General features: G+C 35.9%; 1 protein-coding gene across 9 annotated transcripts in view; it reads right to left on the reverse strand.

The window, feature by feature from the left end:
• Positions 1 to 20,350, reverse strand: part of LOC109102016 (roundabout homolog 1-like) — a 171,065-nt gene that overhangs the window by 18,630 nt on the left and 132,085 nt on the right. For all 9 annotated transcript variants that reach the window (XM_042739956.1, XM_042739957.1, XM_042739960.1 and 6 more), the window contains 11 exons: positions 17,650 to 17,731; positions 16,879 to 17,047; positions 16,439 to 16,605; positions 16,163 to 16,284; positions 15,007 to 15,241; positions 13,002 to 13,123; positions 9,487 to 9,658; positions 7,245 to 7,445; positions 3,530 to 3,556; positions 2,531 to 2,573; positions 1,087 to 1,241 (listed from right to left, as the gene is read on the reverse strand). In XM_042739956.1, the coding sequence (XP_042595890.1) occupies positions 1,087 to 1,241; positions 2,531 to 2,573; positions 3,530 to 3,556; positions 7,245 to 7,445; positions 9,487 to 9,658; positions 13,002 to 13,123; positions 15,007 to 15,241; positions 16,163 to 16,284; positions 16,439 to 16,605; positions 16,879 to 17,047; positions 17,650 to 17,731 (1,495 nt within the window). The remainder of the gene's footprint in view (positions 1 to 1,086; positions 1,242 to 2,530; positions 2,574 to 3,529; positions 3,557 to 7,244; positions 7,446 to 9,486; positions 9,659 to 13,001; positions 13,124 to 15,006; positions 15,242 to 16,162; positions 16,285 to 16,438; positions 16,606 to 16,878; positions 17,048 to 17,649; positions 17,732 to 20,350) is intronic.

Genomic DNA, 20,350 nt, shown 5'->3' on the forward strand with positions numbered 1-20,350 from the left:
AATCCTCAGGCCTATCCATGAATATGGTAGTTAATTTCTTAAATTCAATAGAAAGACATTTTCTAAAAGGATTGGATGCATTTAAGGGTTCTGTTATGAATGAAATACTCTTAGCCAACGGCTTAGTCGTACCAGCTGATAGCTGAGAACAAAAAAAGCTCTTATAGTGACATTTAAATATCATTAAATAAACCAACAGTGACACCGCTGTCCAAAATAAGAGTTGCTTTGTGAAAACTGGGTAACTCTGTATATTAACGCTTATATTTGTCACTTTCAGTGTGTGTCTCTTTGGACTCGCGATTCAACCTGGTGTTCTTTTGTTTGTAAAGTAACTTGCTGACTCCTGAAATAAAGCCACCTGGAGGTGCTCCATCACTCCTTCTCTTTCCTCGCCCCCTCTCTTTTTCTCTCTCTCAGGTCTATTTTGACCTCTGTAGCAGCTCCTGGTTTCCTGAATAAGCGAGCACTTAGAGAAACTGCATTAAAAGGTTCTAACGGCGGTATGAAAATCAGACGGCTGATTGGATTAGCTGGACTACAGCCTGCGGGGCCTTTTCAATATCGGCCGCTTTTATTTTCCCTAAAATGTCCAGGTTCCAACAAATCACACACGCAGTTGTGAGTCAAAGGAAGGACACGATACTTGAGTTGCGTTCCATTCAACTTGGAAAGTCGGAATTTCCAACTTGGATAGGTGTACTAGAACGTACTGCTTCCAAGTTGGAAACTTCAGTGGAAATTAACAAGCCCAAACTTCAATGAGATTTCCGAAAATGACGTTGCGCAAACAATGTGGTATAAGGGGGAAATCTGCACCGTTAATGGTAAACGATTGCTTTAAATCAATTTAAACAAGTCCTTGTGTCACAGTTAATAAAATAAAACCTGTTTTTCTAGTCATTAGCGAGTCTTTTCTTCATTTAAGAAACAAACTCTTCCAGAAGTATTTCCTCATTTGTCGCTTAGGATAAAAAAAAAGCTTGCTAAAAACTTCTCTACTTGTAATTTCCTCACTTTGCATAGAGCATAGCATTATGCTTTTGTACACTACTACAACAGCTAGACTCCTACACACACACTCACCTGGGCGGCTGTAGGTGGCCAGGTTGCTGTCGCTGTTTCCGTTGCTGCCGGTGCAGCAGTTGATGGGGCAGTCATTGTGATTGGAGCAGCTGTTCGGCCATGTGTCTGCAAGCCAGGGCTGGGTAGCTGGTTCACCTATATTCAACAAACCTGGCCTGGAAAACACAGACACATGGTGATTTATTACTAACGTTAACTTGGAAGTGGTACATGCACACTGTATGATCGTGATCAGTAGTGTTAAATGCTGTTTCATTTTTGAACTGTTATTGCCACAATTAAGGACAGCAATCAATCAATCAGCAATCAGTGAGCCTGACAGAGCACCATTGGTGTGAGCTTTGGGGCATAGTTAACAGTTTGTCTGACCAACCCAACCCATCTCCTTGTATCCCAGTGCATCTCTCAGCGCATTACCCAATATCTATACAAAATTGATAGTGCATTAGGCTGTATCTGTGCTAAATGGATTGCGTTTGCTTGACTTGCTCATGGCTGATGACACCGTTTCCCTGAGGCCTCGTGACCGGATTACCCAAGTGCTAGAGAACATTGCTGCTCCAGCCTGGGAACGAAAAACACAAATGAACCCAGCCATCGCTAAAGCAAGAGCTTGGAGCTCCCAGCGCATGCCAGGGTGTCACAGTCAATCAACGTGATCTCAAGAGCTGGAGAAGCTCTGTTTAAACGCATATATGAATTCATCCAGTGCCCAAAGTAACCATTTCTATCAAATCTTACAGTTAAAGTCATTTCGATTTCAAAACACTGATATATGTTTGATAGTTAGCTTTCATGTTAAAACAAGGTCATGTTAAAATGCTTCTGAGGAAATAAAGGTGATGAGGAAAGATTTTTTTTCAGGGACACTTATCAAAGACACAAAAAGAACATCAAAGAAAGAGTTTTGTGCAATGAATCTTCAACATGATGCTTCAAAGTAAATGTGGCTTCCCCTTCTCTTAGTTCGTTCCATATCCCTGCAGCAGGGTATGTCTGTTTCTTTTATTTTTCTAACAGACTTTATAGCTTCAAAAGGCTTAAACCTTTCCTTTAGGCAAGGGCAAAGAGCTGCTCGATTAAAAGCTGGACTCCAAAAAAACAACTCAAAGGGAAAGACACACACTAAGCATCGTCTGCAACTATTTGAACGAGGTGCACAAATGCACACATGGTCCAGTGTAAACGGTGAAATGAATTGGTTGGAAATGATTGCATTAGCAGGGTAGAAACGGAGGGCTTTTGTCTCATCTGGGTTCTGCATGGCTCTGTCTCACTGCACAACCTCCAAAAATGTCTTTGCAAAGACAAAAATGCCCCCTAGTGCCAATAAAATGCAATTACACTACAGTACACACCCTTCACACGGACATTGTTGGCTTCTGATAAACATTAACTTAGGAGTGTCGGATAACAAAATGTGTTTTTTCTTTAAACATCTCACCTCCCAGCACTGCTGACGGCCTCTCCTCCTCTCTGATAGGCCACTGTAGATAAAAGAAGTTACATTAATGAGAAAAAACAACATGGAAAACCTGTAATGAAATAAATATCTTGCTGTCAAAGGGCAAAGAAAATTTCCACAGGAGCAAAAAAAAAAAACCTCCTACAGTTTAGGAATGATGGCAGATTTTTGATTTCTGGGTGAGCTATCAGTTTAACAGACTCATCTAAGCATATTTTGTTGGCCTTGTATTTTCTTTCATATCTTACAAGCTCCTGCATTTTGCTTAAAACCAGTGAGCGTGTGGAAATAAAGCTTGTTTGGTTTGCTACTAAAAACATGCCTTCTCTTTCTCCATCCATCCCTCCCCTCTCATCTCTTTGATAAAAACCTCCCATAGCCAGGTGAGTCAACAGCGGTTACAGAAAGATCGCATGAGATGAGAAATAATGAAAGGGTCTAAGCGTCTTTCTCTGGTATGTAAAAGTCATCCGAGTTCAGTCCTCACGCTAGCCGGCTCCTCTCTTCGTCTAATTGGCCACAAGACTTCTGATGTCACAGCTTCCCATCCCGTTCGAAGCGTTAGGATCAGCCGCTGTGCCGCTTCTAACAGCCCTCTTTAGTCAAGCACTCTTCTCTTTAAGCTTTTCCTCCCCCTCTCTGTCTTTTATTTTTTACTTCTTTTTATGCTGACAAGTTCATGCGCCTGAAGTTCTCTTTGATTATCCATGTAAACTCAGACCGGGGTTCCTTTCTTGTGGGGAGATGTATTTTTAAAGAGAGGCCATGCCTCCCACACTTCATCTGTGTCATATTTGTTTGGAGTTCTGCTGTGCAGAACAAACGTGACTGAAGGGAGTGTGCTGAGGGACACTTCATTACAACGGCTGAGAAAGATTATACTGCCGTGCGCTTTCCAACTCCAGCGTGCAGGAAGTCGTCACACTCTAGGGATTGTGGGAATTCTAGGCATATGTGCTGTGAGGAAGGTGTGATTACCTGTGGGGGTGAAGGTGAAGGAGGGCACTGCAGACACACAGAACAAAGAGAAAGAAAAAGAGCACATTAATTATTCATCAGATTCGTAATTATTATTCAAAAATTAATTATTCATCATAGCAGCACTGTGCATTAAACTTAAATATTTATGCAGTTATTGGAAAAAGTTTTCAAAAAGGCACTTGTGATTATATTTTACAGTCTGGGATGTAACGAGTCTGTTACCAATTACTCTGAACATTGAAACCTCATCACAGATACACAGTTCATTTCATTTTCCTTGTCATCTGAACTCTGTGGTTTAACAGTTGTGGGTTTGTGCGTCTGATTAGTTTTATATATATATCAGGGACAAAAGGGGAATAATGATATCTAAAGTTTCTGAAGAAAATGGTACCGCAATGCTAGGATTTTGTAGATGGTTGCTATTTTAGCATGTTGATATGCAGTTGCTAGGGTGTTCTGGGAGGTTGTTTACTGGCCCAAAAAAAAAAAAAAAAAAAAAAAACTCACTTTACTATATTCTGGTCCCTACTGTATATGTGGCTTAATTATAAATTGAAATAATTTTTTAATCTATTTTTAACATACACTAAATAAAAGATCTACTGATACTTGGCCACAAAATCTCCACTAAATTAGTCATTTACATATTTAAACATTATAATAAATCATTATATGTAATATTGTATCATACTATACATAAAAATTATATAAATTAATATATATTAATATAATCAAATATAAAAAACAAATAATAATTATTTATGTTAAATTTATATATAATTAAAATAATAATAATGTATTTTAAATTAATATAATAAAATAAAATAAACATTTACCGTAATAAATATAATAATAATATTATTATTATTATTATTATTACTATTATTATTAGACACCCAAACATGTGACATGTGAACTGCAAGAATTAAACTACACTCTAACAGTGCACTTTATTAACTTTGACTTAAATCTATTATAATACATCATAATATTTAATATCATATTGTATAATTATACATAGAAATATCATTTTATTAATAATAAATGTATATTAATATAATCAAATATAACAAACAAATACAAAATAATAATAAAATGTATTTTAAATTAGTATAATTTAAATAAACATATTTACATTATTTACATAATTAATAATAATATACCCAATCATGTGATATGTGAATTGTACGAATTCGTGCCAGGCTACAGTCTAACAGTGTACTTTATTAACTTTGACTTAAATCTATTATAACATATGCTCTCGATCTGACGTGAAATCTAGTTTCTTTCATGTTGATCAAAGGCTCCAATAAGCAGATGAACATGGTTGAATCAATCTGAGCAATATGGGGTCAGAATTCATAATAAACAGCCCTTCAGAAACATCAAAGTATCTGTGCAGGAAGCTGTTGCGCGTGATGCTGTCAGGATTGTTTTTTGGCAGCGTTACACCGATACATCAGAATTCAACACCTGCTGTCTTCACCTTCTCATCTTCATGTATTTACGGGAAAACAACCTTTAAAATTGTCAGCCGCTGCCGTCCTTTTCAAATGTCACGTTTATCGGCTCTGCTCGTCTGCTTCTTGGCAGTGCTTTGAGAAAAGATGAATCTAATAGATTTGGCTGTTTTTTGATGATTTTATCCTGTATGCATGAAGGTTTTGAAGCAGAAGTAGATTGATGCTTGGCAGGCCAAATGCAGCATGGGAAAAAGATCATTTGATGGACGATAAATAAATCAAATCTCAGGAGTCTGTGGATGATCAGTGTTTTTAAACAATTTAACACATTCACAGCTAAACGCACATGTACTGTACATCACACACACTGCAAGATCATCCATCTCTCCCCATCACCCCATTCCACCCAGATAGCAGATTACCACTTCATGTGTTACTATTATCCACCTCTGCTCAAACACCTTCACGCTCAAGAGACTTGCAGCTACCGGTTCAAACATAGCAACCTGTGCTTTCTCGTGGCTTTTACAGTAACACAGGAAGCGGGAATGTCTTTAGTAGCTCAACAGATGCTAAAACCAGTGAAAACTGGTGCTACATGATGACAAATGTCCTTTTTGCAGTCTCACTTGCTTGAAGACACAAAAAATCACTACTTTTCTCTGTAACTTCTGGGTTATAACATTTTAGCATCATGCATAAATTAGAGCTGACTCAAGATTTATATATGTAGCTTATATATGTATATATATATAGAAAGTATTTAATATTGTATTTTATACTAACTTTAAAACTTTAAAATACCTTGTGTACTGAAAAAAAATACATTTTATTTTAGTAATACTTGCATTCTTTAAAGTGCAATATATAGTTCATATATTATACATATTAGATACATATATATATATATATATATATATATATATATATATAGTTTAATAAATTAACTCAACGTTTTAAAGTTAGTATAAAATAAATAAAATGTTAAATAATTGTGTGTGTAAATAAAATATTATTATCTGTCTAAAATATATATATTTTATTTATTTTATACTAACATTAAAATACCTTTAATTTATAACATAATTTAGTAGGTTTTTATTTCGCAATAATAAATTCATAAACACATTACTGATAGAAAACGATAGCATACAGTAATTTGTTTGTAATTTTCAACCCTTATAACTGAAGCTTCCAAGACAAGATAATTTGGTTATAACTAGACTAGGAGACGACCAGACTAGATAATGTTTAGGTTTGCAAGCCACGAAAGCACATATCTGCATGCAATGTTTAATGTTGAGACCTGCAAACCATTTTTTTTTTTATATATATATATATAATTCCACTAACATTTTGAAAGAATGTCTCTTAAAAAGCTGCCTGTCAGTCTTGTGCGGTTGTTGAAACAAGATGTTGTCAAGTCATCCTGCTAAATGAATTCAGGTGCTCTCAACCTTGAAAAATGGACATATTCATTTTGGCTTTTTTGTGCTCTTGTGGTCGACACGTTCAATTAACTTGAATGCGGCCCAGCCTTGGGAGTCTATGAATGCGAACGCTAATGAATGGCTTGGATCTTTTCCTTTAGATTCCTGCCAATAAACATTCCATTAGCTTCATGTCCTTGAGACACACATCGGGAAAAAAACGGCATTGTTCCGTTCGCCATCTCAGTCATTTCTTCAATGAATGAGAAAACGGAAAGAAAGCGAAAGCTGCTCTAAATTCAGACTGTAAAGGATCCGCCAAGATTCACCAGGGTCAAGAGAGGAAATGGCTTTTTAAAACAAAATGTGAATTCTGTGGCTGTGGACCGGGCTTATCTAATTTAGGAAAAGTATTCTCATACCAGCTTTAATAAAAGAGGCTGATGTTTGGGATTTAACCTGAGATTACAAATCCAAACACAAGCAGCTGCACAGCTCGAGGCCAAACACTAAACCAGAGACACTACCAGCCAAAGAAAGAAAGAATAGCTGATAACGAAATGATTAAACATCTGCCTGTGACTAACACAAACTCAATATTAAAGAACAGCTGGAATTCTTCTGTTTTAGATGAGACGCAGGCCACGCCTCCTTAATGAAAGCTCAGGGATTCATAATTATAAGGTTGGAGTGACTAACCTCCTACTGATGTCATATTTGATGCGATTTTAAATCATTATATGCGAATACACTGTAAAATCTGCCGTGTAGCACCAGCGCTAAAAGAGAAATGAAGTTGAAGCTGGCTGGGCTGACCTTTGCGGATGCCGGCGTAGCTGCTGCTGAGGCCGTTCCTCTTCTTGCGGTGGCGGTACAGCCAGATGCTGAAGACCATGAGGATGATCCAGCAGGCCGCGCCGATGCCCGCGATGAAGGCCGGCTGACGCACCACGTCTGAGATCTGCTGGGAAAACGTATCATCATCGACCGGCGGAGGAAGAACACGGCCCGACGAGTCTGAGAGAAAGAGACCATGAGAAATGAGAAAAAATCATTTGATATAAACAATAACACTGATGCAATAATTAAAGAAATATTTTAGGTAAAATAAACCTGCGGAATGCTGTCAGTTACAGAAGAAACAATTTGCACTTAATCCATCTGGGTAAAAATCAATAACTATAATAGTAAAGCCAATGAATATAACAGACAACTAAAAGATAACCGCAAAACAAAAATAATAAACTTTTTTTTTTTTTTTTTTGCAAGTCACAGAACCTGTTTAACACAATATTCCTTTAAATCTGTAAAACGTTTTATATAATTGTATTTAATAAAATAAGATAATAAATTAATTAATAAATAAAAATAATATATTATATAAATATTTTTTGCATGTCACAGAACTTGTTTAATGCAAAACATTCCTTTAAATTTGTAAAAGCTTATACAGAAAATATTTATTGTTAATAATAATAGTAGTAGCAATAATAATTGTTTATATGTCAAAAATAACACTTGATATAAAAAAAAACTATAATTCTACTTCAAACATAAAACGGCAACAGAAAAGAATATTGATAAAATAACTGTTCGGTTTTATTCAGAGTTTTTCATTTTTCTTTATGATTTATGTGAATTTTGCTAAATACTGACTTTGAACTGGAGTAATAAGTAAAAAAAAGTGTGTTCAGTGCTTTTATATATTACGTAAAAGATGCATTATGTATGACAAGCCGGTGTCTGGAAGAACTGCAAGCACAAAGTAACTTCCCTTCTGTGCTGTCGCTCTCGGTTGCCCTCTCTTATTTCTACTTTAAAGAGAAACTAGCGCTGTCGACCCGAAAGAAATCTCATTCTGTTGACTTCTTTCTTTTTTTCATCTTTTCCCCGTCCTCCCTGCGTTTCATGTGGGCGTCACTTTCATCTTTTTAACTATGTTCAGTTTTTGTCTTATTTTTTTTTTTTAGCTGGGAGCAGACAGGTTCTCCCAAAACCTGAGCATCTCTCTCTCACTGCTGCACTCCCTGCTCTGTCTTTGTGAGTCTGTTCTCTGTACTTCCTGTCTCAGAGGTGTTTTTTGTTGTTTGGTTGTGACTGAGACTCCACTGAGAGGCCAGGCCAGGACAGGTGCGTAGGATGCGGAGATGCAAGAAAGTTAAATGTAAATGACCTAAATTCTGAATTTACCCTGTAATACCCAAGTTACTTTTTCAAATAGTGCACATTAGTTTTCTATTTACTTTTTAAGTAACAATTACAAAACACTCTTCTTCATCATAACAGTCATGTAGACCAACATACATGCACAATATACTGCTTACTATTAAAAATCCGCTTGGTCTAACACTAAAACAACAGTTGCTTTATATCAAGTCCAAAAGTTGATCAACTGTTTTTCTTAGTGTACTTCACTGTACGAGTTTCTCTGTGCATCCAACAGATTTTCAAAAGACCATTTAATCTCGTTCTGTCAAACGACTGACTATAAACTAGTTTCTGACAGCAGTGACTGGCATCTTATTAAAACCAGATTTGCATAACCGGATGGCCTATTATCCACCTGTATCTATTGGCACAACACCAGGCTGCATCACAATCACTTCCATTCATTGGAGTTTAACCGCTGCCACCGATGTCTCGAGGCTGAACAAGTTAAAGCTGGTAAGTTAATGGAGAATAAACTTAAAGCAATTAAAGGCTTTGCAGCACTAAAGTAAACTGCACTTTACTTGACGTCTCCTTTATTCTCAGATGAGAACGAGGACTCTGATAAGGCTGTTTTTTTTTGATGGCTAACCACAAGGCAAGTTACAACCATGCCATTCACAAGCGTAAATGGTACGTTTTTTAAAGAGCAGGCCTTAAATAACGGCCATTATCACAAACCTTTCCGGGTGTTAAAATGGGCCGTTAGCTTTGTTGTGTTTCTGTAACCCGTTAGCAGATGAATCAACCATTCATATTGTGCTCTTCTTTAGCTGCTAGGATTGAATAACAGCGGTCTGGCAGAGTAGAGCGTCTCAGTTAACCAGAATAACATCCCGGTCCAACTCACCCAGCCGGAAGGACGTAGCCTCGCTCTTGACCCCGGGACCGGCCCCTGTGCTGGCTGCCACCTCCACCCTGTACGTGACCCCTGAGAGCAGGCCGGGAATCAGAACTGAGTGTGTGGATCCATCCACCGTGCGGTTAATGTGGTATCTGCTTTCATTACCCAGACACCAGATCTGAGGGGGGGAAGTCAAGAAAACATGAAAGAGACAAGCAGTTAGCACTTAATAAAAATTATTTATGTTGAATAACAAGCCTTTTCCGAAAGAGTGAACCTTTTTAAGTGATACTAACAATTTAACCCGTCAAATGTTACTAGTCTTTAAAACTGTCTTTAAAACTGTCTTTAAAACTCTTTAACTATGAAAAAACACAAATCTAAGTATAGAAATGATGTAGTGTCCATTAAAAAATACTTTTATTTTTATTTAATGTTATTATTATTATTATTAGCATTATTATAAGATCATTTAAACATAAATAGCAATAATAATATTTTTTACACAGAGGTTTGGACTGAATTTATGCTTCACATGATCTTAATAATAATAATAATAATAATAATAATGATAATAATAATATTTTCACACACAGGTTTGGGCACACTTGACAATGTATGCTTCACACGATCTTAATAATAACAATAATAATAATAATAATAATAATAATAATAATAATAATAATAAAAATATTTTCACACACAGGTTTAGGCACACTTGACAATTTATGCTTCACATGATCATAATAATAGCAATATTTTGTAAAAAATAAAAAAAAAAAATAATTTCAAGCATATCCTCTGTGTAAAAAAAAAAAACAAAAAAAATCCTTTTTATAAATCTATGCATTTCTATATTTTGTCTACAAAACGTATTTCAAGAATTCAGTAAGTCTTTAGAACAAAATCTTTTTAATATCATAAGAGGTATAGATTCAGTCAAGTGTTTCCAAACCTATGTATAATAATAATAATAATTATTATTATTATTATACATTTAAATGTAATATTATGTTTAAATACATTTTTATCAAAATACTTTGATTATGAGAAGTGTGTCCAAGCTTTTGTGTTTGTACAAATAGACAAATTGTTTCGCAAACTTTATCACTGTTACGTACAGATATTTCTCGTCAAAAAATAAAGCATGACTGTCCTTAAAATAAAACTAGAGTTTCCTCAAAGCTAGTTAGTAAATCTATTTGGATGTTTCCGTCAGCCCTCCTGCTTCAATTCACACACTATCATGTAGCGCTAAAGTTGAAACATGTCATGAAAACAAGATTCACCACCTAGAATAAACACTCCCTATCTGTGGCACCCACATCCTGTCTTCATGTCAAAGGTCTGATTTTCCCTGACACGAAAACGCAGTTTTCTTTGTTTTCATTGCACACACGAACCCTGGTCTGTTTCCTCCTCTCGGGAAGCTCAGCCAGCCGTGGCGTCCAAATGAGCGTCAAAGTGTGTGTGCAACCCTGTGCGTGAGCAGAGCTCAGATCAGCCACCCTCACCCTAACACAATCACAGGCCCAGCAGGGGCACATTCACCGGGGTGAAACGTGATACCGGCCCTCGCTGGCCGTCTAACTTCGATTTATAAGGTCAGCGCACTTATCTACGCTGAGCTCTACACAATGATGCATAGAAAAAAGGCTTTTTTACATGTTTTCTATGCTGACGTCCCCTTTTTCGGAAATGCTAACCAGATTTAGACATCCCCGAAGGCTTCAGAGGAAAAAAAAAGTGGATTATGGGTCGAAAGAGAGAAATTGAGGTAACGAGCGAGGACGGTTTGACGGTTCTGAAGTTCTCCTGAGGCACAACGGGGTAGAAAAAATAAGTGTATAAGAAAAGTGATTAGCGAAAATTCCTCATCCGCCCAATTTAACAAGCATGAAATTACTGACTACCTTCCTTCAACTGCCTGAAAACATTTACCTGGAAAATTAACTGTGACTGAACGACTAGAACCGCACCTCTTCTCGTCAGCCGCGGCCTACGAACTAAATACCGAAACACAGCAAAGCCATATAATTTAAGAGCCTGAGAGGAATATTGCATGAGATGGGCTCTGTTATCTTGTTTGGACATGAAAAGCACATTAAGACATGCAGCTGCCGCAATTATATTTGCTATTACGATTGCATACTATGACTACAAATACAAAGGGGACACAAAAGGCACAAAGCATCTACAAAAAAAATTCTTATTCATAATTTGCATATGTAATTATCTTATGAAATATAATGAATTTTATAAGTAACTAATTTAGTAAAGTAAATTATTTGTTTAAAAGCAACGTTTTGGCACACTATTGACCAGTCAAAAAGATATTTTGTCTGAAAGTAGCCCTAGTCAAAACAACGTCTTACTTTGGTAAAAAAAAAAAAAAATAAAAAAATAAAACAACTAACAAAACACAAAGCATGGACTCTGTTATATTGTTTGGATATGAAAATCACATAAAGAAATGCAAAACAAAAATAAAGAGAAAGAACGAAGGGAATGCAGGGTAGCTAGAAAATTGATGCCGCAATAAATTTGTTAGTATGTACAATAGTGTATGAAATACAAAGCAGACACAAAAAGACACAAAGCAGACACAAAAAAAGACTTATAATTTGCAAATGTAATTATCTTTTGAAATATAATGTAGCATGTTTATATGGTAATGTTTTGGCACACTACTAACTAGTCAAATTTTTATTTAATTTTTTGCCTGAAACTAACCCTAATCAAAGCAACAACCAATACAACATTGTACTTTAGTAAAACATACAAACAAACACACAAGACAGAAAACTGTTATATTTTTATTTTATTTTTATATTATGTTTAATTATATATATATATTATATATACATACACATATATATATATATTATATATAATATTATATATATATATATATATATATATATATATATATGTAACAATGTTACAATATAATAAAATATTTATTTAAATGCATTATTATAATTTATTATTTTAATGTATAATTTCAAATGATTATAAAGGAATGTTTTGCCATAAATACAATAATGATTAAAAAAACCAACAACCTACAAAATAATAACATTTATTTAAATACAATAATATAATTTATTATTTTAATTTATAATTTCAAATGCTTATAAAGGATATATGGCATAAATATAATAATTATAAAAAAAAAATCCTACAAGATAAGTTAAATCAAAAGAAACAAACATTTCAAAACATTCCTTATGATCACGTCTGTCTGGAAGGCCATTGTGGTAACACCCCACGTGAACCACTAGGTGGAAGCATTTCACAACATCTAAATTCCCCCCCAATGAAAATCAACCCATTATCCGACACACTCTCAGCATTCATTCAGCAGCACATCATAAAAATGAATGGGGTGTGAGCCAGTAAATATAATTTCCTCTTCCACTTCCTATTTCCTTCCTCTACTACCATCCTTCATTCTGTTGTTGTTTTTTTCATACTCTCTTTGTCTCTCTCTCTCTTTGTCTGTTTCCTGTGGTTCGTACCTTATATTCCTGCACCACGCCGTTCTGCTCCTCCTCTGGGGGCGGTTGCCAGGATACCAGAATAGTTGTGCTGTTGTCTCCGCTTCCCGTTACGGTGACCCCCCTGGGAGCAGCGCTGGGCGCTACGATAAGAGACACGAGCGGGACGTTACACACACCTTACAATATACACGTGTTCTGTATGTGCATATACACCTTCTTAACACCTTAAATTATGCAAATATGCAGATTTCACACATGCATGTGTGCATATATAAACATTATGTAGACATGTATAGGAGCTGTGTGTCTGTGTGTGTGTTCTCTGAAACAGATGTAAGCACTCATTTTAATAGTACACACTCAGCGGTATTAGTGCGCTTAAATAATGAGCGGCGAATGCCAAGCAACATGATTGGACCGTCCCAGTGCCAGATGCCGGCAGAACGAATACTTGAGCTCAGGGTGAACAGAACGTCACTGGACTTCATTTCACATAACTATTATACACTTAATACGTAAATGAATGTTAACACAGAGCCTTGGATTGAAACATATGCTTTGTGTTTGCTGTTTCTGACGTTTTGCATTTCAATTACATAAAAAAGCAGGCGTGCACAAACACACACAGGCAAATTTGGAGCAGTCCAAATGGCTGGCGTTCTCCAGAGCCACAGACGCCACACCCTCAGAACAATTAGCACAGCAGTTGTTTGAGCTTTCGGTTTTTGGCTTCTCTTTGGCTGCTTGGCTTTCGTGAAGTGTTTTATATAGTCCGCTTTGCCCTCCCTCTTGGGCCGCAGACCACACGTTAACATAAATGAGAACTACTTAATGCAGGTGAGTGTTTTTCTTACTCTAGAGGACTGCACAGGTCTGCGGAAAGCCTGAATGTAGCCTGTGAATGTGATTGAGCCATACCCAAAAATAAACTCAGTGTCTTTCTATTTCCTGTTCAAGTGGGTACACCCAGCCACAAATGCAAAACTGTTTGATTTTGCCCAGGAATGTGAGTGCAAAAATATTTATAATAATTTATATTCAATTTATGTGATATATGATAAGTTTTTAGTATTTTATTATTATTTTAATAAAATAAAAAAGTGTTATAATTTATATCTCAAAACTAAACCATATGTGAGCATACAATAAAAAATTGCACATTAAAAAAAAAAAGAACTGACTAAAACCGGGTCTGAAACAAACCCAAAAATTTTAATTATCCCAGGAACATGAGTAAAAAAAAAAAACGACTATTTTATTTTATTATTTTTAACCATATGTGAACCTAAAATTGAAAAATTAAGCATGAAAAAACTGACTGAAACCTTGTCCAAAACCTAATCCAGAAATTCAAATTACCCCAGAGCTGTAAGTTTAAAATGTTCTATAATATTTTTTTTTTTTTTTAATTGATGAAACATTACTTATTTATATAACACACACACACTCACTCACTCACTCACACACACACACACACATACAGAGCTGGGTAGATAACTTAAAAATTTTAATATGTTACTGATTCCAAAAATTTTACTTATTAACGTAATTAACGGTTTAGGTAATATGATTAGACTACTTTTTGATTACTTTTTACCTAACTTATCAAATTGATTTAAATAGGATAATCTTGCATCATATTGATATAAAAATGCAAAGCGAAATAAAATATATTACATTTGTTGTTATTAACATAAAGAAGTGCATTAAACTTTACATTACGTAAAGATTTCCTAAACTGTGGAGCTGTAGGGGGTTCATAAGTTTAATGAAAAGCTAATTATGTAATCCTCCAGATTACATGCAATCAGTTACTACCCAGCTCTGTATGTATGTGTGTGTGTGTGTATATATATCTATATATATATATATATATATATATTATATATATATATATCTATATATATATATATATATATGCACACTGCATTGTATTGTGACTACTGTGAAGTGAATGAGAAAGAAATCGTGGGACATTATGCTTTAAAGAGCACACAGTCAGATGACTGGAAGCTCTTCTCACCTTCCTCCAGGGTCCTGGCCACTTTGATGTCGCTGTCGGTGCCTTGGAACTCGTTGAAGAAAGGTCGGACTTTGAACTCATAGGTCACGCCCTTCTTAAGCTGGGTGACGACTGCGCTGTTCTCCCCCAGGGTTCGAACCTCAAACATGGCCCATTCCACCCACTGCTGAGTGCCCTCTGGGGACGGCCGGTACATCACCTTATAACCCTGAATGTACTGAGACTGCTGCTCGACCTACAGGCAAGAACAGGGCAAAACTGAAGGACAAAATCACTTGGATGCTGTAAACGCCTGTTAATGATTAGCATTAGCATTGTCCAGGACTAGGAATTTTTATGACATTTGTTGCTAGTTAGCTACACCACAGTTTATCAGACATACTGATACATATTATAATGTACTATAACCTTTACAATTACTAACAAAATTATAACAAAACTTATAACTATAATTCCAGGTGTTTATTTTATTTCCTGAATATTCTCATTTTTTATTGCAATATTTCTAACATTTTGAACGAAAGTCTTTTTTTTTTTTTGGGCTTTGTGGGTGTGCGTTGAAACACATATCCTAAGTTTAATATGCAAAAATCAACATTGAAGATTCAGATTTGAGCTTCATTTGACTTTTAATGTGCAATGATTTTCATATCGGAGGTGTTCAGTACTGCGATCAGTCCATGTGGCTGTGGAGGGAGGAGAACTGTACACGCTTGTAAAGATTTTAATCAATTCTTGATCCGCCCCAATAAAAGCAGATGTCGTTTCAGCTGTTTCTGATTAAATACGTATAAAGTGCGAACGACCCAAAATGTTAAAAAGTAACATGCTGGGAATACTTCTGTTCTTGTGTGCATGCGTTTGTGGAGTGAAAATCTGCACATAATTAACCTTGACTTCAGATGTTTAGAACATACTGTTTAATTAAAACTAAATTCAGTTGTTCAATACCACATAAAACTTCAAATTAGTCAAATCTATGATTAAACTGAGATAAAAAGCAAGTTGCCAGTGAGTTAAGAAAGATAAACTTAATTTACAAAATATTCTTATTATACTTGCGTGTTTGGAACGACATGAGAGTGAGTAATTAATGACAGAAAATTTGAATTTTTGAGTGAACTATCCCTTTAAAAGAAAATGTGGCGGCACTCACAGTCCACTGGACTCTGACAGAAGATGATGAGAGAATTGTGGGATTGTGGAGGTGAATGACAACATCTCCCAGCTCCCTCTGGATCTGCCCATGGTCCACTCCTTGACTGGTTGGTGGGACGTCTACTCACATGAACAAACCACATAGAAAATATGAAGCACAAGCATATATGAACATCAAATACCCCAGAACAGTGATAAATTTCATAACTCTCACGAGTGCAATATTTAAAACACGTGAAAGGACGCTGGTCTGGGAGGTCAAAGGTGAACTGACCTTGTGTTTTGACAGCGTCGCTGATGGGGCTCGGGTCACTCAGGCCGTACGCATTAGCCGCTCTCACCAGGAACAGGTAGACGCCGCTGGGCTTCAGACCCTTCAGAACGAAGCTCTCTGTCTTCACGTGATCCGCGAGCGTCTGCCAGCTACTGCCCGCCGCATGGCTGTCGTCCACACCACACAAATCAAATGTCAGTTTACCCTGCGCCCAAACTTTGTAGCGAAATATCGCAACTACAAACATTACCGCAAACTCAGGGCTTTCAGGAAAGCACAGACGTGGGTATGATTATTTATGACATGCTGCAGCAAATGGACTGGGTGTTTACAGAACCACCATTTGCTTATAAGGATATTCACAAATGTTTATAAAGCACACGCTCGTACAACCAAACCGACCAATGATAGATAAGTATAGTCAAAACTGATGATGTCACCTGAAGGCCTCTATGACGTAAGAGGTGGGCGTGGCTCCAGCATTCAGGTTGGGCTTCCAGGACAGAGACACAGAGGTGCGGCTGACGTCCGTGACTTCTGGTTTGAAGGGGGCGCTGGGGATGAGGTTGGGATCTGTGGGTCGGCCCGGCTGAACCGGAGCACCAAACTCTGAAACCATAAACCCACATGAGCATATCATCCTGTGCAATGATTACAACCAAAAACTGGCTTTAAAAAATGTATTTTTGTCTTGCTTTCTGTTCTAAATAGCCTTAAAATTAAAAATTAAATAAATATCTAAAGATTCTTAAAACTAGGTCTATATGCAAGACCATATGCAGAATCAGACATTATATGAAATATTAAATGGATATCAAGTCTTGTTTTTAGAGAAATCAAACAAAGTTTTGTGAGTTTTATAATTAAAAAAGGAAGAAAAAAAATTGCCATTAGGGTAAATAGACTTGGTTTCCCTTCTCAACTGTGTTTATTTTTCTCACCCCATTAGCATGTAAATCTTGCTTTAAGGACGTCCAGTTATTTATGTTGGAAAAGAAGAGAAAAATATTGAGAAACAAAATGTTTTTTTTTTTTTCTTTTTTCAGTGCAGCGGCTCAAATTTGTTTCAAGAAACAATGAAAACCAATTACAGGCAGACAAAGGTTTAATTTCAAACTCAATTTTACACTTAATTTCCTGACGCCCGTTTCTCAGCACCTCTCACTCTATTGTCTGTTATCTTGCATTAACTGTTTTACTCTCTGTTGTACCTTGCACCTCCAGGTAAGCCTTCCAAGACGCCTCTCCGCTGGGGGTGGACGCGGTGCAGGTGTACATGCCAGTGTCTCCCAGCAAATCAAGAAAAAAAATCCCTCTATTAAAGCAAATATACACATATGCATATACATTAATAATGATTTTCCTACATTCAGCTCCAAAAATAACTCCTAGTTTGACACTATAGTGTCATTTCACACCCAATTACACAGTCTACATCGTCAAGACATCTATTCAGAGTATTGCTTTCATACTGAAAACTTTTTTTTTTGTCTGCTCGTACAGTATGTAATACATTGATAAAACTACATTGAGCAGATATTCTTCCAATGTGTACTATTTGGAATGTATGAATTAATCTGCTTTCATAGATGATCAGATCTATACAAATATAATATGTAAAGGTGACATGGAATGTCTGCACCACTAGCATTTGCAAACAAAACAAAATAAAAATAGTAAGTTATTTGGAGGACTTACCATAAAAATGATTATTAAAAACAAACAAATATATAAAATTCCTTAAAATAAAAAATAAAATATAAGTTTCCTAAACCTGTAGTTAATTGGAGGACAAAATGATGATTAAAAATAAATAAATAAAACAATGAAATAAAATAGTAGTTTTCCCAAACCTGCAATTAATTAGAGAACTCATTAGGAAATCTAAATAAATGAATGAATCAATGAAACAAAAAAAGACTAACAGACAAATAAGAACATTTACATATATGTTCCTAGACAGTCCTTTCTTAACACAGAATGACAATAAAAGTGACTGTATGATGTAGTGTTGGTGTATGCTAATATCTTAAAGAAAAAAACACGTCAGCCGATCTGTCAGTCAATTTATGGAGGATGTATGAAAGTCACCAGAAATAGACAGTCTATCTGGGGCTACTGGTGTGCATGTGTTCGCTTAATGACATGTTCATTACTGCGGACCGCCCGAAGCTCAACAGATAGAGACACATCTCCCCATTTCGCTTTATCTCTCCTCTATTCTTTAAAAGAAGCGAGACGTTCTCAAGTGAGACATCTACATTAATTAAAGTCGTATTCTGACAGCCCACACTGCGGGGACCTTTGACCCCTGTGCAGGGGGAACCCGTGCGCTCGCTCTCGCGTGTGTGTGTGTGTGTGTGTGCGCGGTGACAGGAAACACTCCCCTCCCCCCGCAGCTGATGGGGGGTGACAGCAGGAGTGTGTGTTCACACATCAAAACCTGCAGGCTGACTGACAGCTCTCTGAACACTGGCCGTCTGTGTGTGAGATGATGATGTTGTGCTGTAGTGAGGGATCAAAGGAAAGCCTGTCTGATGCTGTACAACACACACCACTCACACACCAACAAAAGCACAAACCTTCAAAGATGCATGTATAAACAAGACATTAGGACTGTTTTGCAATCATTAGCAAATTTAAATCAGTAAGGATGTATGATCATATATCAGTATAGCAATATTGTATCAATACTTTGGAACTGTATTATTATTATTATTATTATTATTATTATTATTATTATTATTATTATTATTATTATTAACTTATTTACAGTGAGGTACTGCAAAAATGTGTATTTTTGTCCAATAAAAACATCCTTAAAACAAGATAAACTACATTGAGATACAAAATTCCAGATGATGTGATATGATAACATATGAAATTAATGAGCTATTATGTTTTTAGAGAACTCTTAAATGTTATGTTTAAAAAATGTAAATAAATAAAATAAAAAAGCCAAAAGGCTAAAAAAGTTATTTTCCCTTTATATATATACTGCATAAAAAATATGGTATTTTAGTCTAGTTTTGAGATATGATATTATCTGAAATATTAGTGACATATTAAATTGTGTTTTCAGACATATCTGACAAAATGTGTGAATTTTATACTTAAATAAAACAAAAAAATTGTCAATATGGTAAAAAAAAAGTCACATCTGACAAAAATGACATCTATTTTCCTTTTTAAATAAAATTAAATTATGGCTCTTAAAGTAATGAAATAATTTTCAGTACCCAGTCTCATTAATGAACTAATAAAGTTAATAATGTTAATAAAATCATATATTAAACAAAGCACGCCAATTATAAGTCACATTTTTTATCATGGTATCATTTTATTATTTTCTAATTAAATGTATGCCCTCGCAAACAACTAGTATGTGGTAAATCTGTGGAAATGTTACCCAAACGTGTGCGAAAAGAATTCACAACACAATATTTTTATAAAGGGAGCTGTGATTTTTGATTCTGTCAGACAATTCTGCTGTGCTGTCTCAGATATCTGGGAATAAAACAGCTAACGGCTCAAAAAAAAGATCTGCCAACAGCAGCTAACCGCATCCAATAAACCACCCTGCCGCATTCAGAAACCTCCATGAATAAAATATTAATAAAAATGCGAGGCGCTGGGTCTGAGACGAGTGGCACAGCACAAAACTGCTCAAGATTCCCTGTAAATAGTTGTTCTGTGTGGTGTGTTTGGAATGGAAAATTCCATAAAAATCTGTTACTAAGGAAAACCGAACAAGGGAAACAGTACTTTACGAGAACAAGTTGGTTTGGTGCAGCAAACGAGCACATACTCAAACCTCCATACGTGAGCGTTTTAATGCATCATGAGGGTCAGAGAGGAGTTTCAAAGCTATAAATCCACCAAAGGAAAAGGTTCCCATGAACCGGAGTCACG

This window comes from Cyprinus carpio, chromosome B15 (assembly GCF_018340385.1).
Source record: "Cyprinus carpio isolate SPL01 chromosome B15, ASM1834038v1, whole genome shotgun sequence".
NCBI lineage: Eukaryota > Metazoa > Chordata > Actinopteri > Cypriniformes > Cyprinidae > Cyprinus > Cyprinus carpio.